The sequence below is a fragment of the Besnoitia besnoiti genome, chromosome II (genome assembly GCF_002563875.1).
Source record: "Besnoitia besnoiti strain Bb-Ger1 chromosome II, whole genome shotgun sequence".
NCBI lineage: Eukaryota > Apicomplexa > Conoidasida > Eucoccidiorida > Sarcocystidae > Besnoitia > Besnoitia besnoiti.
In genome coordinates, this window is record NC_042357.1 from 1,972,499 (window position 1) to 1,990,519 (window position 18,021).

General features: G+C 54.9%; 3 protein-coding genes across 3 annotated transcripts; all 3 read left to right on the top strand.

The window, feature by feature from the left end:
- Positions 1 to 72: 72 nt before the first annotated feature.
- BESB_036340 (uncharacterized protein) lies at positions 73 to 5,260 on the top strand (the record flags this gene model as incomplete). Its single annotated transcript, XM_029362220.1, has 5 exons — positions 73 to 1,970; positions 2,346 to 3,890; positions 4,066 to 4,201; positions 4,612 to 4,713; positions 5,099 to 5,260. The coding sequence occupies 5 exons, from the start codon at positions 73 to 75 to the stop codon at positions 5,258 to 5,260; spliced, it is 3,843 nt and encodes a 1,280-aa protein (XP_029221185.1).
- Positions 5,261 to 7,567: 2,307 nt separating this feature from the next.
- On the top strand, positions 7,568 to 13,358 carry BESB_036350 (uncharacterized protein; the record flags this gene model as incomplete). Its single annotated transcript, XM_029362221.1, has 6 exons — positions 7,568 to 7,902; positions 8,170 to 8,817; positions 9,410 to 9,561; positions 9,872 to 9,940; positions 10,295 to 11,469; positions 11,820 to 13,358. The coding sequence occupies 6 exons, from the start codon at positions 7,568 to 7,570 to the stop codon at positions 13,356 to 13,358; spliced, it is 3,918 nt and encodes a 1,305-aa protein (XP_029221186.1).
- Positions 13,359 to 15,187: 1,829 nt separating this feature from the next.
- On the top strand, positions 15,188 to 15,862 carry BESB_036360 (uncharacterized protein; the record flags this gene model as incomplete). Its single annotated transcript, XM_029362222.1, has 1 exon — positions 15,188 to 15,862. One exon carries the CDS (start codon positions 15,188 to 15,190, stop codon positions 15,860 to 15,862), a length of 675 nt encoding a protein of 224 aa, XP_029221187.1.
- Between the last annotated feature and the right edge of the window lie 2,159 nt (positions 15,863 to 18,021).

Consider the following 18,021-nt stretch of genomic DNA (forward strand, 5'->3'; position numbering starts at 1 on the left):
CCAGTGTGCCTAAGGAGATTGGTTTCGTGGCTGGCAAATATACTTTTCTTGTTTGCTCGGCCTGTGTACGGGATGCTGCAATGGGCGATGACGTGGGAAGAGTTCGGTGAGCAGGCTATCGAAAAGTTGATATTTGGCTTGGGTAACACTGTGCCCGTTGCTGCTGAATTGGCGCTGAGTATTGCTGCGGCACTTACATCACTGGTGGCGACCGACGCAAACGTTGTTGCAGCGGTCGATGCCATGACCGAGACGGAGGCCCGTGCCGCTGCCGAGCCACAGGGATCAGTTTACACGACAGGAAGAAGGAGAGAAGAAGATTTGTGCGCGGGCACAGACTCGCGTCGGCCAGAAGACATGGTGAAACGTTTGTGGCGAGTGGGAGAAGGATGGTGGCTTTCGTGGCCATGGAGAAGCAGCCTCGTTGCAGCGGCGGATATGCGGACACGCGATCACGAGCGATGCCCTCAGGAAAAGCCGTTGCACCTTTCCAACTTAACTGCCTCGCCTTCGTCGAGGCCGCCTCGCCGAACGGAGATTTTTGAGGTGCTTAGCGGCCAGGAGCTAATGATGTTCTCGCAGCCGCTGATGGTAGTCAGCGGAGTAGGGTTCAGTGATCACCTCAGCCTCGACGACCTGATTGACGTCGTAGAAACACAGCTGCTGGCGAAGAAAGAGCTCGGAGACATGGAAATCGATGTGATGGAGCCAGAGCACTCGAACGATCCAGAACCTCTTACTGTATATAAGCATCCACGATTGCGGACAGTCATCGGGAAACTCTTTGGGCGCTACTGCTGGGTTCGAGCGGAGGACTTCGACGTTCGCAATCATGTGCTGAAGCTCAACAGACACGAGGTTCTTTCACTTCTACGACACCATAAGGGGAGGCTCCATCGCCTTCATGCCGGAGTAATACTTCCATCTCTTCAGCATCACCAGTCAGGATCTCACGAAGAAGAGAGTCGCTACTCCGCCTGCGGCAGTACTGACAGTGAAGCAAGCTACCCTGGGGAAACACTGTGTGACGGCGGTGACTCCTGCAGCTGCATTGTCACATCTGCCGAGGCACAGGCTCTAGAAAACATCTTGGCTACTCAGGCGCTGCAGCCATCTATGCCTCTCTGGCAGTTTGTATTGCTGGAGCATGTCGAACTCCCAGTTTTTGACGAAGCAGAGGCAGAGGCGCCGAATCCGAACTCACGCACGCACGGTGACGTTCAGGAGGGCCCGTGCACCCCGAGACCAACAGGATCGATGGTTATGTTTAGAATTCATCACGCGGTTGCAGATGGGATAGCAATCACAAATATGTTTCTTTCGGACGTTCTTTCCGCCTGCTCCGCAACCGAAAGTGGCATGGCTGCCTCCAATGGCGACGAGATACTTGAGGCGGATTCTGGGGCGTCGGGACCATGTTACCGTGCGACTTCATCCCACAGCTCTGAGGCTGCGCCTGAGTATGAGGCCACTTCTTCAAGTTCAGGAGGCCTGCGGGCTTCCGGTAGAAGACAGGGTGTAACGGGTGCTGAGACGACGTGTTCTATTGGAGCCGACAAGCGAACGCTTTCAGGCGCAGGGGAAGAGCTGACTCGCACCCCTCATGAGACCCAAGTGTCCGGTGAGACGGGCACGTACCACGATCCTGTGGGGAGCCTTCCGGAGGACCCGCAGCGGAAACGCCGCTCTCAGAGGGCCAACTTCGATGCCGCCGGCACAGCGCGATTTTTTCCTCCCCTGACTCGCGAAGATCGAGTGGGCGCACCTGCTGAGAATTCTAGACGATCTTCGACCCTGAACAGAAGGCCGATTAAGTCCTTGGTCCCTCCGTTAACACGCCCATCTTCAGTAATTTTGACTGCCCTGATGCAGCTGATTTCGTACCTGCATGTGCCTTTCACGGTCGTATCGCTTCTCATGCTTACAGAAGAGAAATCTTGGGATTCCCCCGAGAGATCGCGACCCCAAAGGTAAGCCTACCGCCCTTCCAAAGAGTCAAACGGAGGGTAATGGTACGGGGTGCACCGGAATACAGGGGTTCACAATCACTTTGCAAGGATACGATTTGGAGCAGAAACCCAAAGCCGCTGCCATTCAGCTCGCTGCTAGCGAGTACCACAGTGGTAGTAGCCCCAAGTGAAGTAGCAGAAGGTGTTATTTTATGCAAGAGAAGCACTGAATTTCTATGCTCATGTAGCTGATTTTCTTGGGCACCAGCTGATGTGGCGCACAGCTTTGCCTTGTGTATTCGCCGTCGTGAGGGTGGATTAAACACCACTCGTGTTAGCTTTGTAAGGGTTACCAACATGCCTGCGCATCTGTCCCGTTTCCGTGTTGTCATCCAGATCCGGGAGGGTATCGGTGTTGCAGCCCATTCGGTTTAGACTCCAAGATTTGAAGAGACTCCGGCGGAAGCTTGCAGCTCTTCCCCCCGGGAGAGACAAAACAACTGCGAATCTGGGCAAGAGCCAGATTCACACAGATGCCCCCGTCTTCAGCGGCGGAGGCCGTTTGCGCCAATGGAGAGACCATCTACGAGATAAGCCACTGCGAAGCCTTCTTCTCTTCGTTGCCCGCTCTATTCACAGTGCAGTGAGGAACGAAGGGGTCTGCCCTAGGCGGCAGAGGCCCCCCACCCGGTCCGATAGGCGTCCAGGTGCCGAAGATGGTTCATGCAGGTCGATACAGCAAACTACCGAAGCTGAATTGACAGGCCGGGACAACGATTCCGCGAGAAGCGGGGTGACAAACAAAGATTTGTTTACTATCAATGAGCTCCTTGCCACATGTTTGGTGGGTGGTATTTGCCGCTACGTTCACAGGAAGGTCGCCCTCAAGTATGCAGCTTCTGAGAGACAGGCAGACGTTCGAGTTGTATCATCGGGGGAACAATGTGAGAAGCAGAAGAGTCCTTCCCATCGCGACTGGATTGCCCAGGAGCAGCGGACTGCCTTTAGAAAGGACGCCGCTTCTGAGAAACTCCGCCAAGCCACGGCAAGCTTAGCCACCGTTTGCCGATCCCCCGATCACAGCTGTTCAAATGTCTCAAAAATCGGTTTGTTGCCCTATAACAAAAGTGTGAGCGCGCTGAGCAGCTACACCACTAGCACCTGCAGTACGACTACAAGCAGCAAGAGTAGCAGCCCTTTGTGCTGCCCGGACTGTGGCAGCGCAAAAGGAAGCGGATGGTGGGCAGAGAGATTTTCTTACGTCCGACGTGCGTGCGGTGGACCTTGTATGTGCGGTGGGGGCGACACCTGGATAAAAGACAACGCGGTGGCTCATGTGTCGTTTCGAGGACCTGCTGGTAGTGGCAACACGGCAGCCGGCAGTGACATTGACAGACCGAATGAGTGTGACTCCTACGAGTTTCGAACGGCATGCCAAACGCCGTCCGAAAGTTGGATTCACCAAGGCTTTGACGTCCCCCTTTCTCAAGCCAGGACAGAGGTGATCATTCTCCGCCGTCGACAACCGCAAGCTGTAACAGGAGAAAGCTTGACGTATGAGACGCGAAGATTTGAGGGAAGAAGTCAAGACAATGAGGTGCAGCCACGTCATTCCCCCGGCCAACATTCCAAAGAAGCAGTTTCTCCCATGGGCTCAGACAGCGTCACCGGAGAAAGTACTGAGCAGGGGCAAGCTCTTTCTTCTGTGAACCCATGCAAATCCGTTCAGGAAGCTCGGGATTGGGAGGAAGAGCGACGCAGGCAGGTTCTCCACATGGAGCTTGACATGCTGGAACAGTTGATCCCTCAACTCAATATTGTGGTACCCGTGAATCTACGGACGACGGAAGAAGAGTCGTTCGAGTTGAGAAATAATTTCACCACGGCGGTTGTGCAGGTCGCCGCAGCTGACGGATTCAAAGCCACCTCAGCATACGAACGGTAAGCAACAAACTAGGGGATTCGACAATATGGTTTCCCTTCCGGCGGCATAATACTATTAGCCTACCACGTCGTTTTCAGCCAGTTGCTGCAGCCGGTACGCGTCCTTCGTCTCCTGCGCTCATGTACACCGGCCTTCTGAGGTACTCTCATGGGTCTGCATGTGGGCGTCCAGGCTGCTCGGCGTTCGCAAGTCGTTAAGAAAGAGCGTCAAGAGTTTGGGTGCCCTTGTATTTGCGTTCATGGAGAAGGTTTCATTCTGTACAACTCCAGACTTTCTTCTGTTCCTCCAGCTGTGGCTGACGAAAAAGGTAGGAATTTCCGTCTACCGGCCCCGCCACGCAGTGCAGGCCTTCGGAGTTGCCTTTTTCTTTCAGTCGGACATGAAGATATGCATAAGCAGAGGTCTGAGTGTGTACCACGCCGCATAAGCTAAATTATTCTAAGTAGCTGTGGTTAGAATCGTATCGTCACGCGGGTCTAATTCATCCGCGTGAGTCTGTGCAAGCCCCGGAGCTCAAAAATCGGCGGTATGAGTAGCCGGCGACATAGTTCCTCACTGAGCACGCTCACGGTTTGACATGCGTTCCCAAGTATACCACGACGAGACAACGTCGTATCCGCAAAAACACTCTGACGACTCCGGCGGCGCCTGCCCAGGTCAGTCACACATACAATTACTCACGTGACGGTGAGTGTAAGATACGATTTTATGCCGCAGGTATCGTTGCTCTTCAGCAACGTTCCAGGCCCCTCTGAGCTACCTCAAATACATGGACGGCAAGTGCATGCAATGCACTTTATTGGTCCACTCGCTGGCCAGGTAAGTTTTTCACGGCTGATGTACTGAAGCCAGGGAGCCGGGGCCGTCCGACAGCGGAGGCCCTCGAATTCGGAATCACTGAAACCTCGTGGGCACCTGCAACTGATTGAACGTGTTCTTCTGGGCCTCTGGGAGGCTTTCTGTCATCAAATTCTTTTGTAAAAACGGAGGTTATGGTTACGCGAAACAGATGCTCAAAGGGGGAAGCAGCCGCTGAAGGCTGACGGTCATTGACGTTCATCCATGGCGAATTGTTCGGCTTGTCTTCCCCTCCTTCTCCGCTGTAGTTGTCAGGCGAACAAGGCAAATTAGCAGACTGACGTAACTATACCCTTTTAGCAGGATTTTATCACGATGTTTCGCTTCCCTTGCCTTTTGTTTCCAGATCGGCTTGATCGTCAGCGCATTTTCCTATGCCGATCACTTGGACTTGGTCATTACAGCGGACACAGCAATGCTGGAATCTCCGGAACTGTTCAGGCGGTGCATTCTTGAGGAGTACAGAGAGCTGAAGCGACTTTGTCCGCTCACACCATCCAGCGGATGAAACACAGAAATGGTGTGCTTCATTCCACAGCCACCGGTGTTATATAAGATTCTCGGCACTCTCTGCCTGTCCTGCGAAGTATAGCTGGCTACGAACCAAACGTACGCCTAATAGGCGTAGCTTTCGAAAAATGTTTGTATCTTCTGTCCTCTCTCGAATAAGTTGCCTGTGCCCTTCAGTGTATGGCCTCCTGCGGCCCTTGGCGGTTCAGCGCTTCACCTCTCATCGCGCCTCTTCCAACCCATGAAGTGACCGAAACTGGCCCGCTGGGGGGCTCCGCCATACAACACGTCTTCATGTAGCGAAATATGCGAACAGACAAGCTCTTCCAGCATAAACACTCATATTTGCATTTCCTTGCCCGCTTTCACTGGCGATGGAAACAGTGAACAGGGTTTGGTGTCACTGCCAATTAGAAGAGCATGAGGCGTATAGTACTCGGGCGCCGCCTTGGTGGCCCCACCATTCTGACTCAAAGCCGCCCGCGTGGCATTGAATGATCGGCCCAGAAAAACAGAAAGGGCTCTAACGCGCGTGGACGAGACGCGCTGACGTCTTCATAAATCTTGTTGAGGGCGTGGGGTGGCGTCTCGCCGGAGGGTGGTATTGCCCAGCTGTTGCTATGCACGAACCTATTCCTCCACTTGCTTGAACACTCAAACAAGTCTTTATATTTCCTGTTGGTTGCCCTCACAAGCAACTAGAGAGTTACAGCGGCAGCACTTGGTCGAACCGTCTTGAGACGAAAGGCTGGAAGAAAGTCGCGTACGGAAATATGTGTCCGCTGGCGAGCAGGCAAGACTGCTCCGCGTCTCAAGGGTGACTGACGACCTCCTTGGCATGAGAGACAAATGACATAAAACTGCAAGCGCGTCAGGGCCTATGGCATGCATTCATTTATCCCAGTCATACGCTTATAAAAACTGGCCATCTGCATTCTATGCTACTCTGCTGCACACACACACTACAAAAAAACAGTTATTGAACGAAAACGCCACTTGGGAGAGTCGTGTGCAGTGGGAAGCCTAGCAGAAGTGTGCTCGTGAATAGTGCTTTTATATTGCACCTTCAACAGGAGCAATACCAGTTGCAGCGAGCTGCATGAGCCGCATCATTTATTGAATTTGAGTTATACAGTTCTGGATCGCGGATCATTTGTACAGAGACATACCAGCCGGATAAAACGATAAGCAAAGTAGAAACGTACGCATGACTGTTCGTAGCGGTGGCGAAGCTTACGTCACTTCACCGCGTCGACCCTACGACTGGGGCGGAACGCCGTAAAGCTCTTCTGCCAAATCACCTGTTTTGTTGCCTGATGGCGCCCTTCGGCGAACATCATTCCTAGTACCTCGCGGCTGCACGGACGACCTGATATATATATACACGGCCATGTCATCTTAGCGCTGCACGGTCACCAGGTTAGCGGCGGTCCGTGCATGCACAGATCGCGGTTTTTACGGTACATCCAATTTCTCCCGATACTTCTGTGGAGAACAAATGTGAACGGGAGCGGATGCTGGCTACTTCCGCCTCTCTGAGCAACGCCTAGTAAATTCTACACCGGATCTCGGCAGTCTTTACGAGAAGAATCGAGCATGCCTACTGCTAGTCTTGATAGCATGCGACGCATGCGGGCGATCGTTTGACGCAAATGTAGGCTTGCCTGAAGGAAATTCCCCTCTACACCTATTGCTATCACTTTTATGCTCCGTAACTGTTTAATTAGCAATAAATATATCCTTTCGAGCCAATATGGAAGTAAGCATGCTGACGATTTAGGCCCGAGCAGGCGGACCCTGTACCTGTTCTTCGCGGGACACGGGCACGGGTGTAGATCAATAAAGGGGTTTTTAGGTTTTTTTCACCAGTGCACCATGACAAGTTCCTTGGCTCCTTAGGCACGCTGGTGAAAACACCGGTTGGTCTTACAAGGGCCATGAGCAGCGAGTAGGCAATACCCCCTGTTTGTTTTCCATACGCCATATCGAGATCCGCCAGGTTCTTAAGAGTTTATCCCTACCGGGAGAGCAAGAACAGCCTTCCCTTCTTTCGACCTGCGGTCTCATGCACAAGCCTAACTTCCGTGTGATGCCTGTGGTCAGTTCCACGTTCGTCCGGCGTCAACGTGGGCATACTTTGCTGTCTCTCATGTGCATGGCGAAAAGCGGTGATTCACGTGTTTTTCCAGACAGCGCAGCACTGTCGAAACATCCAGGCCGTCTGACCGAGAGCCGTGTGAGTCCGCTTCAGTGATTGGTTCTAAGCCAGGCCACCCTTTCTTTCCTGCCGCATTCTTGCGGGCCAATGCGCGCGCACAAGAGACAACGGCTTTGCGGCGGCGGTTCTGTGAAGGACTCGCCGACTCCCTGTATGCCGAGAGGGGTCCAGCGAGGGGATTCCGCTGATTTTCCCGAGTTGCCGGACTCGCACGCCGCGCTGCACAGGCACAGTGACTCCGCAGAGCCGCGCGCCGGCCACAGAGGGGATCCTGTGTCGCGGGATACGCGACCCGGGGAAACCGAAACTCAACAATGGCAGAAACCGAAATCAAAGAAGCAGCAGCGCGTGTCGGTGACCATCAATCGACAGAATGGTCAGCAGAGGCCGGATATTGACAGCCTCCATCAGTTTCTCCGGTGGTGAGACTCGACACTGTCGCTGGGAGGACACTGAAGGGTTACTCTAGTGTTTGTGCCGTTGAATTTGCGCCGGCGAACCCTGCGTTGGCTAGATCGCTGTTGCCCCGGCCGCACGTCTCACACCGCCCAACGCTTTGCTCTACCCGTCTGTCTCCCAGCCTAGCCGCATCAAGTAGACTGCCTTCCTCTGGTGAGTCGCGACGACGCCTCACCGGCATCCCTCTCACACGTGCTCCTCGGCTGCGTCCTCTGTCTTCTGTTTCTCAGGCTCGTCTGGCAAAAATTTTCGGCCGGTGGCTGCGCCGGCCGGCGCGCAGGCCGCGAGGCGCCCAGTGGGCAGCCTCCGGGAACTCCCGCGCGCCAGTCAGCCGAGAAGTGCCCCCCGTGGCTGCGGCTCACGCAGCCGCACCTCGTTGGCGCGGTCTTGGTTGTCGTTCTGCCCTACCTGGATTTGGCTGCCCTGCGCATGCTGCAGCTGGAGAGCACCGACCGCGTCGCGGAACTGCTGCAGCAGGTCGCGGCGCGCCGGCGGGAGAGATGGCGAAGCGAACCGGCGGCGGAGACTGATCAGGGAACAGAAAAGAGCCACGCGACAGCCTTTCAAAGCAGCGAACACGCTGGCAACGAGGAGTCGCCTCCTCCTCTTCTCGGGGGCGCGGGATCGTCTGGAGACGGAGGAGAGGCGAACGCGTGCGCGAACTCTGGCCGCGGGCGGCCTCGCACGACAGAGGGCGAGAGTGGGAATGCTGACGGCGAACAACGCTTCGCCGACGACGTTCAGAGGCGCAACTCCAGCATCCTACCCAAAGGCGTCCCCTCCCTCTTCAAGCTGATGGCGGCCCCCAGCGGGCCAAAGGTGCCCACGCGCTTCATCCGGGTCGAGAGCGGCCAGCGCTGCTCAATCGTCACGGTGCGGTGGGCGGCGAAGTCACGCCGGTGGCTCTAGGGGGGAAGGCGCGTAGACAGGAAGTGGTGCAGCAGCACGTGGCTTTGCCGAAGGGGGGTCTTGATGGAATATAAGGGGCGCCAACGTTTCGCGCGCTTCTGTGATGCGCCGTTGGTCGACCTAGGCGCCGCTTCCATGTATAGCAGAACTCGTCGTTGCCTATGCAGAGGTTTGCCCGGCATCCATATGATCCAGGGCCTGTTTCCATAGCAGCGGACGTTCAGCAGTGCGCCTTGCTGAGTTACGCACCGCCCTAGAAACATGAGTTTCTGTCTTTCTTGGTGCGGCGGAATCCGCACCGAGCTTCAGGGTTTTGCAGTCGCTAGTGAGCACGCACACCAGTGTATAGTTATTTCTGCCAGCTGGGTCAGGCCGAAAACGAGCTCTCGGTACTGCTGGACTGCGCCTGGCGCTCGCATACCCGTTCAATCGCCATTGGCGTCTTTCGGGTTGCAGATCGACTTGCATCGCTGACGCTTGTCGTGTGGCGCTGCTTGTGTGTCGACAGAGCTGTTTCTCCTCGCTCACTAACGCCCGAACTTTCCGCGGATGTGGACTCAGTCAGCTCCAGGAGACTTGTGAGATTTCGACGGAATTGCGAGACGAGACGTCATCTGGTGTCGGGTTTGCACCCGGCTGGGGCTTCGCGCGCCCTCCGTGCATTTGGTGGTCGGGCGGCATGACCTATCCAAACGGGCTGCGGCGCCCGCGGCGTAGGCGTCTCCTCTCACGCACCCTTCTGCCCTGGCACGACGCCTGGCTAGAGCAGCAGAACCGCAGCCGCTCTGTTTCGCGGCATTCTTCTTCCGCACTTTCCTTCCTACGCAGATTCCTACTTCGCGACAGGGCAACTCGTCAGCGGCGCTCGTGTGGTGAACTGCTGCATTGCAAATTTAGCGCGCGACAAGTCGAGCTCGTGGGTTATAGCCGGGTGCTGGGTGCGGCGTTGCTGGTTGTTGAAGAAGGAACGGCACCCGTGAGGTTGTAGAGTTTGCGTGGACGTGCTGGAATTTGTGTCTTCAGCTCACTACGACCCGTCGTACTACCTGCTCACATACGATGAAATGAAGCAGAATGAGTTTCCGCTCCCGGGTACGGAATGGCTGACCGCGGCGGGTGCCTGCTCTGGCCTGTGCTGGGCTCTGGGGAACAGGAACCCTCGCCGGCCGTCTAGACACATAGCAAGCAGGTGCTTAAAAGCGAAACAAATAGTGACGGATGCGGAGTGTATCGTTGTCGCGCGACCTTTTGCAGGAGAGAGGTTGGTTGAATGGCGCTGAGGTACCTTGGCGCGAGCGTCTACTTTGTGCGTCTGCTGTTGATGTGTGTCTCGGAGATTCAGTTGCTGAGCCGAAAGGCGAATCTTACAGTGTGTGTCCCCTGTCCGAATCTCACTGTCTTGTGTTTGCTTGTGCGCATGTCGATTGTTTGCGTTGCACGCTACAGATGAAATAAGTGGGTCACTGCCGGCGGGCTATGTCTCGCTTCACTCCGAGTTGGTGTACCCTGCCGTCTGTGAAAGTCGACCGAGTTCGTGGGTTGCGGGAGAGAGTGGTTTTTTATCTTGCCCTTTCGCGTTGTCCGAGACGCTGCCGTCCCCGGGTTTCCCGCTTTGTTCGACTTCATCGTCGGCGCCTCCTGTCTCCCTAGATCTGTTCTTTGGGCTGGACTGCGAGATGGTGTTGACTTCGCTGGGCACCGAGGTGGGTCGCGTTTCAGTGGTCAACAGCAATGAAGAGAAGCTCTTGGACATCTTTGTTCGCCCCGAGGCCCCGGTCATCGATTACCTCACGCGCTTTTCCGGAATAGAAGAACATCATCTTGCGTCGGCAGAGCATTCGCTAAAGGCGGTTCATGGCTTGCTTCGTCAAATTCTGCCTCATGGCGCGGTGCTTGTAGGACACTCTCTCGAGAATGACCTGCATGCCTTGAAACTTGTTCATCTCAGGTGCGTTGACACCTCGATTTTGTATCCTCATGCAATTGTGGGGCTGAAGAATTCTCTCAAGCATCTAGTCAGCAGTTTCCTGCCCCAGTATAGACTGCGGCGAGAGGCGGGTCACGATTCGCTTGAAGACGCGAGGGCGACTCTGAAGCTGGCAAAACTGAAGGTACAAAAAGGACCTGGCTTCGGCGTCGTCTTCAGGCAATACGAGCCTCTGGGTCTCGCGCTTGCAGCTGTGGCGTCTAAAGCTGTGCACTCGCAGCAGACACCTGGGGAAGGCGCTCACTGCCCCAGCGCAAATCCGAAAGCAAGATCCGCATCCCCAGTATACTCGCCTGTTTTGAACTGTCGTCATGTGGGCGCTGATGCCATACTTCTTGACGAGACATCGGGAGGCTCATCTGGCGGTACCAGAGCACCGACTGAACCCGCATCCCATGCAACCGCGTCAGACCCTCAGACACATGGGATAGCGGGGGACAGAAGCCAGACGACTCACAGCCCGGGTGTCTCTTCGGCCACAGGGTCGCCGCTGCGCCATTCCGGCGACAGGGCGGCAGTGGATACAGTCAGAACTTCCGATGCAGGTTTTTGCGGAAGCGCGAGACCGGAGGATTCCAAGTTGGATGTGTTTCTTGTTGATTCCTTCGCTCATGGATGCCTGGAGGCGTTCGCGGTAAGGTCGACGCAAGAAGAGCAAAAACGGCTCTGCGGTAGAAAGTGTCAACGAGAGAACGCCTGCATTTTTTCGGAAGTGCTGTGAAGCCCCGCTACACCATTTTCGTGCCCCCTGCAGAATGATATACGGGTGAGGACAGCGTAGGCAAGGCAGACGCTTCGTTCCAGCGCCCTCAGGGCAGGCAAAAACGACAGCGGTTTATGCTGTCCGTAGGAAAGAAGTTAATGCCTGTTCGCCTTCCGGTAGCGGCATGAGCGGGGCGCGGCGCAATTGCACTCCGTTGAGAAGCAAGGTCGCGTCTTCCTTGATCATTTCTCTATCGTGCGTGTGTTTCCTTGTACGATTAGGGGTCTCATGTTTTCACGGTGCGAGACGATGACGACGCCGTCAAAGCGTGCTTGGAGCTGTTGAACGCGAGTCGCGCGCGAAGGCTGTCGAGTGCGCCCAGCAATATCAACGCTACGGAGGGGCGGGGAGCTTCACTGGAGGCGAGCAGGAGCCACATGTCTGAAGGTGACCGCTGCTACGACGCAGTGCGCCCCCGTCCTGCGGGTCCCCAGTCTCCGACAGCGATTGCGGGTAGAGGACAGACAGCAGAAGACAACGGTGGGGGGGCGGCGGCGTATCCCTCGACGAAGCTGGGTCCTGTTCCTTTTCTCAGGCTTAGGGGAAGGGAACGTGCCGCGAAGGAAACGGATAGCTCGGGAGCACGCGTCCGAGCATCATCGGACGGCGGAAACGACGAGAGAGAAGACCGCAGGCGTCGTCCTCCGGTCTCCTCAGAGCCGGAGTCGTCACTCTCCATCGGGGTCTGTGTGCTTCGGAGTTACCAACGGCTATGTAGCCAGGCCGCTGGAGTGTCTCGGAATCACTTGTATGCCTTCAACAGACGAGTTCAGCGCATTCTGCATCAGACGCGGGGGAGAAAAGATGAACATCCAGTTGACTGTGATTATCGGGTTTCGAGTGCCAACGGAATTATCAAGACGGGTACCGCGAGCCACGCCGCATACACGCCTACACAGACTCGTGCGGGAAATGCACACAAAGGAGGCAGATTGCGCGCGCTCGCCGAAGGGACCGCTCACGTGAAGGAGGAGGCTAACTCTGACGCTGCCGGTTGTAGTGCAGTCAAGCACTGCCGACAGCACACTGGCGCAGATGAGAGAACAAGCGGCGTCGCCGGGGAAAGGAGAGTTAGCGGCGAAGAAGAACATGCGAATACGGACTCGAAAGATACTTCGTCTACTTCTGTGGGCGCATTCACTGGAAATGCTGAACTAATTTTTCCTCCGGTAGAGCGGAGGGCAGCGCTGTCCACGATACTGGAGTTAGATGATTTGATTCTAACCTTACTTGCTGGTATGTGCCACAACGACCTTCTCATTCTTCTTTCCCCGTGTGGAAATGCGGCGCGGTATCTGAGTTTGGCGGCGCTTCGAGCGGCGTTGTCGTCCAACTGTAAAGGGACACACTACGTGCCAGCTGAGAGGAAAGGACGGCCGCAAGAGGTACTGGGCGTGAATTCCAGAAGTTATGAAAAGGAGCGAGCATCGCTGTTGCGGTGCGAAACCGGCACGGATGAAAGTCAGCACGAGGAGGCGATGCTGCCACGGCGCGGAGATACGGGGGTGTGCCGAGATGTAAACGCGGTCGAGCTAAGGGGTCTCGGAGAAACCCCGCAGCCACTGGATGTCGGTTCCTATCGAGGCACTCTCTCCTCGGTTGCCACATTGAAGGAAGAGAGCTCTGACCAGCTTAAATGGAGTTCCTCGATGGAGCGGGCACTCGAAAAGGCCCGGGGGGAGTTTCAGGGTCCAGTTGGTGGCCCATGGGTAGGTTTTTTTGTACGGCCCGCCGGCAGCGGGGTAATTGGGAACATATGAACCGGGTTGTTTTTTGGACACGTGGCATATGAAAGGTCTGGCACAACTGTGTTCTTCGTAGAGACTCGTGAAAGGACAGTTTGCGTTGGAATTCCCTGCGAGTTGGTGGGGGTAGTAGTAAACTGTCTAGAGCAATCTCCAAGGCGCTGCACTAATAGAGTACAGGCGTCTCTGGCAGCTCCGTGCAAAATGCACGCGGAGCTCTCACATACCTGCCTTCGTTATGTCGTACTTGCGTTGTGTAGTGTCACTGGAATAATGGGTGATTTCTTGTCGCGCGAGCGCCAATACGCTTTGCTACGGCACAGGCAGACACCAGCTGGATGAGCAGAAATCAGGATTGGCTTGGACACGGTTTCCTAACGTCAATGTGGGCTGTCCTTCCGAATCCTTGAGGAGATGGTTTACTTCAGCGGTTCCCCCGGAAAGGATCCGTTACGTAATGCCAAATTCCTGGCGAGCGAACCACCATTCACTGGTTGCAGTCCATGCGTCATGCATGAGGCTTTTGCGTAACCGTTTGGCGTATGCGCTAGTGGCCCCTCGGCACCAGCGGCTCGTAGTAGTCGTACGTCTGATTTGATGCTCACTGAAGCCAGATAGCCAGCTGAGCACGCAGAGCCGCGTCTACGTCAGCACGGCAACGTTTCCGCATCAACACTACTGGCGCTGATCCGGAGAAAACGTACAGGGAATGGAAAAGCCAATCTGTACCACCTTCCACAGCATGTAGAACGCACCACAGCACATCTCTGGTATATCAACGCAAGTCTTTCGTATGGTGTCTGAGGTGTCTGAGTGGAGAGGATCGCACACGAAATGCATCCTGCCTAACGCAATTCTGCTCCTGTCGGAAGCATGCATACCGTCTTCTCTGGACGCAGTTGTACCCTGGCCGAAAGTAGGCCCCTACCCAGCGCTATTGTTTCAGCAAAACGGTGTAGCAATGCTGTGCGGTTAAGAACGCTCTTATTCTACTTCGGTATCTTCGGTGATACTGCGTTGCTGTAGCCACACGGCAGCACCGACTTCGGCGGGACCGCCATCCGTCTGCAACTTGCGCACTCGCTCAGCTCTAGCCGAGGATGTCGCTGCAATTCACTCCAAAAGCAAAAAAAGAAAATCCTCTTCCATGGGCTGTAGTGCCAGATGTCTGCTCAGGTCTGGCACAATGACGTGCGCGCACAACGGCCACTGTACGCGGCGGTCGAAAACGCGGTAACACTGTTGTCCGTCGGATGCCAGAAGCACACGAGAGACAGAAAGGACGTCGGCTTCCGTTACCGGATTACCCCCCCTCTGCTAGTCGGGCAGCAGTATCACACACGAGTTGGCCACATACATGAAAACCCCGCTGTTCCTACTTTCAGTGACCCGTACGTGCCAAGGATTTTCAAGATAAGTTCCCGCTACTTCCGCAGAAGCCCGCGCCGCAGACCCGCGTATTGCCACATGAACCACCTCCGGTTTGCGTCGCTTTAAGCAGCAGTGGCACAGCCTCTCTCCAACATACACTGGGACTGCTGGATGAAGCTGCAGAGCTGCTCCCACATTTTTTTGTGGATCAAAAAGGCAGTGTGGCTGCGTGTAACAGTTGAGTCGCCAGAATAGCTGCGTCAATCTTCATTGGTCGTACTGGTTTTCGCCCGTTGGCAAAAATTCATGTTTCCGCTTTAAAAAGATGCATTTCACCTCTTCGCAGTACGTCGCGTACAGAGTGGCTTTGGGTAAGGTACCTTTGATTTCTATTCAGAGACGCAGTCGTAGTGGCTCGCAGGTGAACAGGCGGTCCTGCGCGGACTACGTGTGCCTGAATCGATGCAGTCAAAATGAAAAGGGTCAATCCAACTTCAGTTCTCACGGCTTCGGCGGTTGTAGGCATCGTATGCCTATGTGCTGCACTTCGGGTCTTCGAGGATAGCGCACTGTCAGTGGCTGCGGAAGAGGCAAAAGGGGTCGAGGTAGGGGGCTTGTCGTTTGTTATGGACGAGACTGCACAACTGACTGAGGACGCCTCAGTGGGGGACGATGGCGTGCCTACCGTTCGCGGCTCCACTACAGCTGTTCGCCCACGGAAACAGGGCAAACATGACAAAGTGCGATTTTCTCTTATGTCATGGAGTTCCATGAAGAGATCAGATAGGCCATTAGCTCGAAATCGCGTTAGGAAATACTTCTTGGATCTCCTTCCTGTCTTTGCCTTTGTGGCTTTTGCCGCCGCTCTCCAGTTTCACCGACGGCGTTTGACACACGACGCCACGAGTACACCAGCAGCAGATGACGTGTCTCCGCGCAGACGAAGTATGGATGAAACGGCTGTAGGCGAACTCGCTGGGACTGTGGAGGATATCGTAAATGGTTCGGATACTGAGCAGGGGGACTCAGACCAGCGAATAACTGGACGACTACCGACTTACGAGGAGTCCCATTTGGATGAACACGTGCCGGATGAGCGTTGGAGGGTATCCGCATCGTGGGGTGCGCCGCCCCCCTACACGCCGTAACTACGCCTCTAACGATGATTTGCAAGAGGCGTGCCTAGTTGTACGGAGGTTTTTTTTCTCACTTGGTACGTCTTTACCAGAAGGTGCTTTAGAATCCGGAAGGGGATTTCCGTGTGATACGCGAGCGGGCCGCAACAGTACTTTCACGGCATGGAGTTCGCATGTGTGCTCCTTGCGTGCATCTTCATCGTATTGTGCGTGGAAGCTCACATTTTGTGTGGAAGGTGTCACATGCCAAGGAGACTTGCGACCGACGTACGGTCTTGTCATCGTTCGCACCCGAAACGACAGAGGGGGGAAGCACTACGTTCCTTCTCTCCAGTGGGTCATATCACTAGGAAACGATAGGCTATCCGATTGCTTGTTTGCCTTCGCTGCTTAAATATTGGCCGCGCCATCGAAGGCGCTTTCTGGTAGATCTTTCCCGTCGGCATGCACCTCGAGTGAGCGTGAATAGGAGACATGTGAATCACATGGAAGGGAGATACTTGCTGATTGCTGATGTAGTGCCGTCAGTCCAATCTCGTGCCGGTGTTTTCGGGACTAATTGCTTCTCTTCGAACAGGAGGCGGGGACATAACCACGATGCCGCCCGTCGACTACCTTACATTGATCTGACCAGTAGCCTTTCTCGGAAAGCCCCCGTTCAACAGCACATGCAGACAACTGACGGACCTGTGATCCATTATTGACGAACCGCGGGTCAAGTGGCTGCGTTCTGGCGTTGCAGGAGCACATTGCTCAGGCACATGTGACATGCTACAGTGGGTGTGGTCGCGATAAACGAGCTTGGTTGTGGACTTGGTCGCCGGGAAGAGATTCCGTTTATTACGAAAAACGCTTTGATACCAGCTATTGCCAGAGCAGTCTCCGCTTTCAGTCTCATCCTGCGTTCATCAGCGCATAGCAAAGTTGGACGCTTTTCTCTCTCTTGCCGCGGCTTAAACATCGAAAGCGGTCTGACTCTCACCCGACGTTCCACATCTCAAGCCTGAGGCCAGGTGAAAGCACCCTTGTTTGGTAGGACATGTACGGGCACACACTTTCACATGGAGCGGCTGGGCCTGTAGATGAGGCAGTGCTGGCTCGTAGTCTACCTTCCTTCCGGCTTCGATACACCGAAATGTGGTCGTGACTGGTTCACGGCTTTGAGATTGCGACAGCTTTCCCCAATTGACGACTTCCAGCTTCTCGCTGGCTGGCGACCGCCTCTGCGATCCAAGCGCACGCAGCGCTATGAGATTTTCCCGTAGTTCGGCGTTACCAGTCGAACATCACATCCTCAACACTTCGGACCGCGGTGGATGCATACATGAATGCCTGTCTTCTGGTCACCTATCCGCTTGAATCTATATTGTGTCCTCCATGTCCTGAGACTTTTTCAAGCACATTCGAAGGGAGCTGGTGTTCTACTCAGCGTACACTTCACCCAGCATTGCAGTCCTTCAGCCCTCATACGCAAACTGCGCGTGTCTTTTCCACATTAAATATGGCGTGCGAGGAAGCTCGGGAATTTGTCGTCACAACCACAACCGAAACAGGGAGCGACTAAGGAGATGCGGAAGCGCCCAAGCCTCTGTAGTAAAGTGTCTTTCACTTGCTGCGCCGCTATTATTATCCTCTCCGTAGACGGAGCGCTACACCGTCGGTTACAAGAAGGGCAGTCGTTTATCCATGCAAGTTTCGTCTTCGGGCACCCGTGAAAGTATTACGAGCGTTTCTCCGGTTTACCAGATCCTAGAGGATGCATGCACTGAGTCACGATTGCGATTTTGCCTTCTCCTTGCATCGCTCGTATCGATGCGACAACAAACACTTTTTGCTCTTCACATCTGTACCGCACCGCTGTCTTTGAGGCATGCACTGTTTATTTGGCAACTCTTTGCAAACTACATCGGATGACACCCTGCAAATCGTAGTCCCATACCTGAAAGGCGCGCTGCTGATTTGGTTTGTGTCTGCGTCGTGCATGTGCCGGGGCGGGCTGGGGGCAGGGGACACTGCTGTGCTGCGTGTTACAGCGTTGTGTACAGCAATACATTAAAATCCGGAGCAAACGTATGCGTTCTCAACTTGTTTGGATGATTAATGGTTGAATTTATGCGGTGTCATTTGGAGACAGCTTGTGGGGAGTGACACTTTTACCCTTGCGCTCAGAA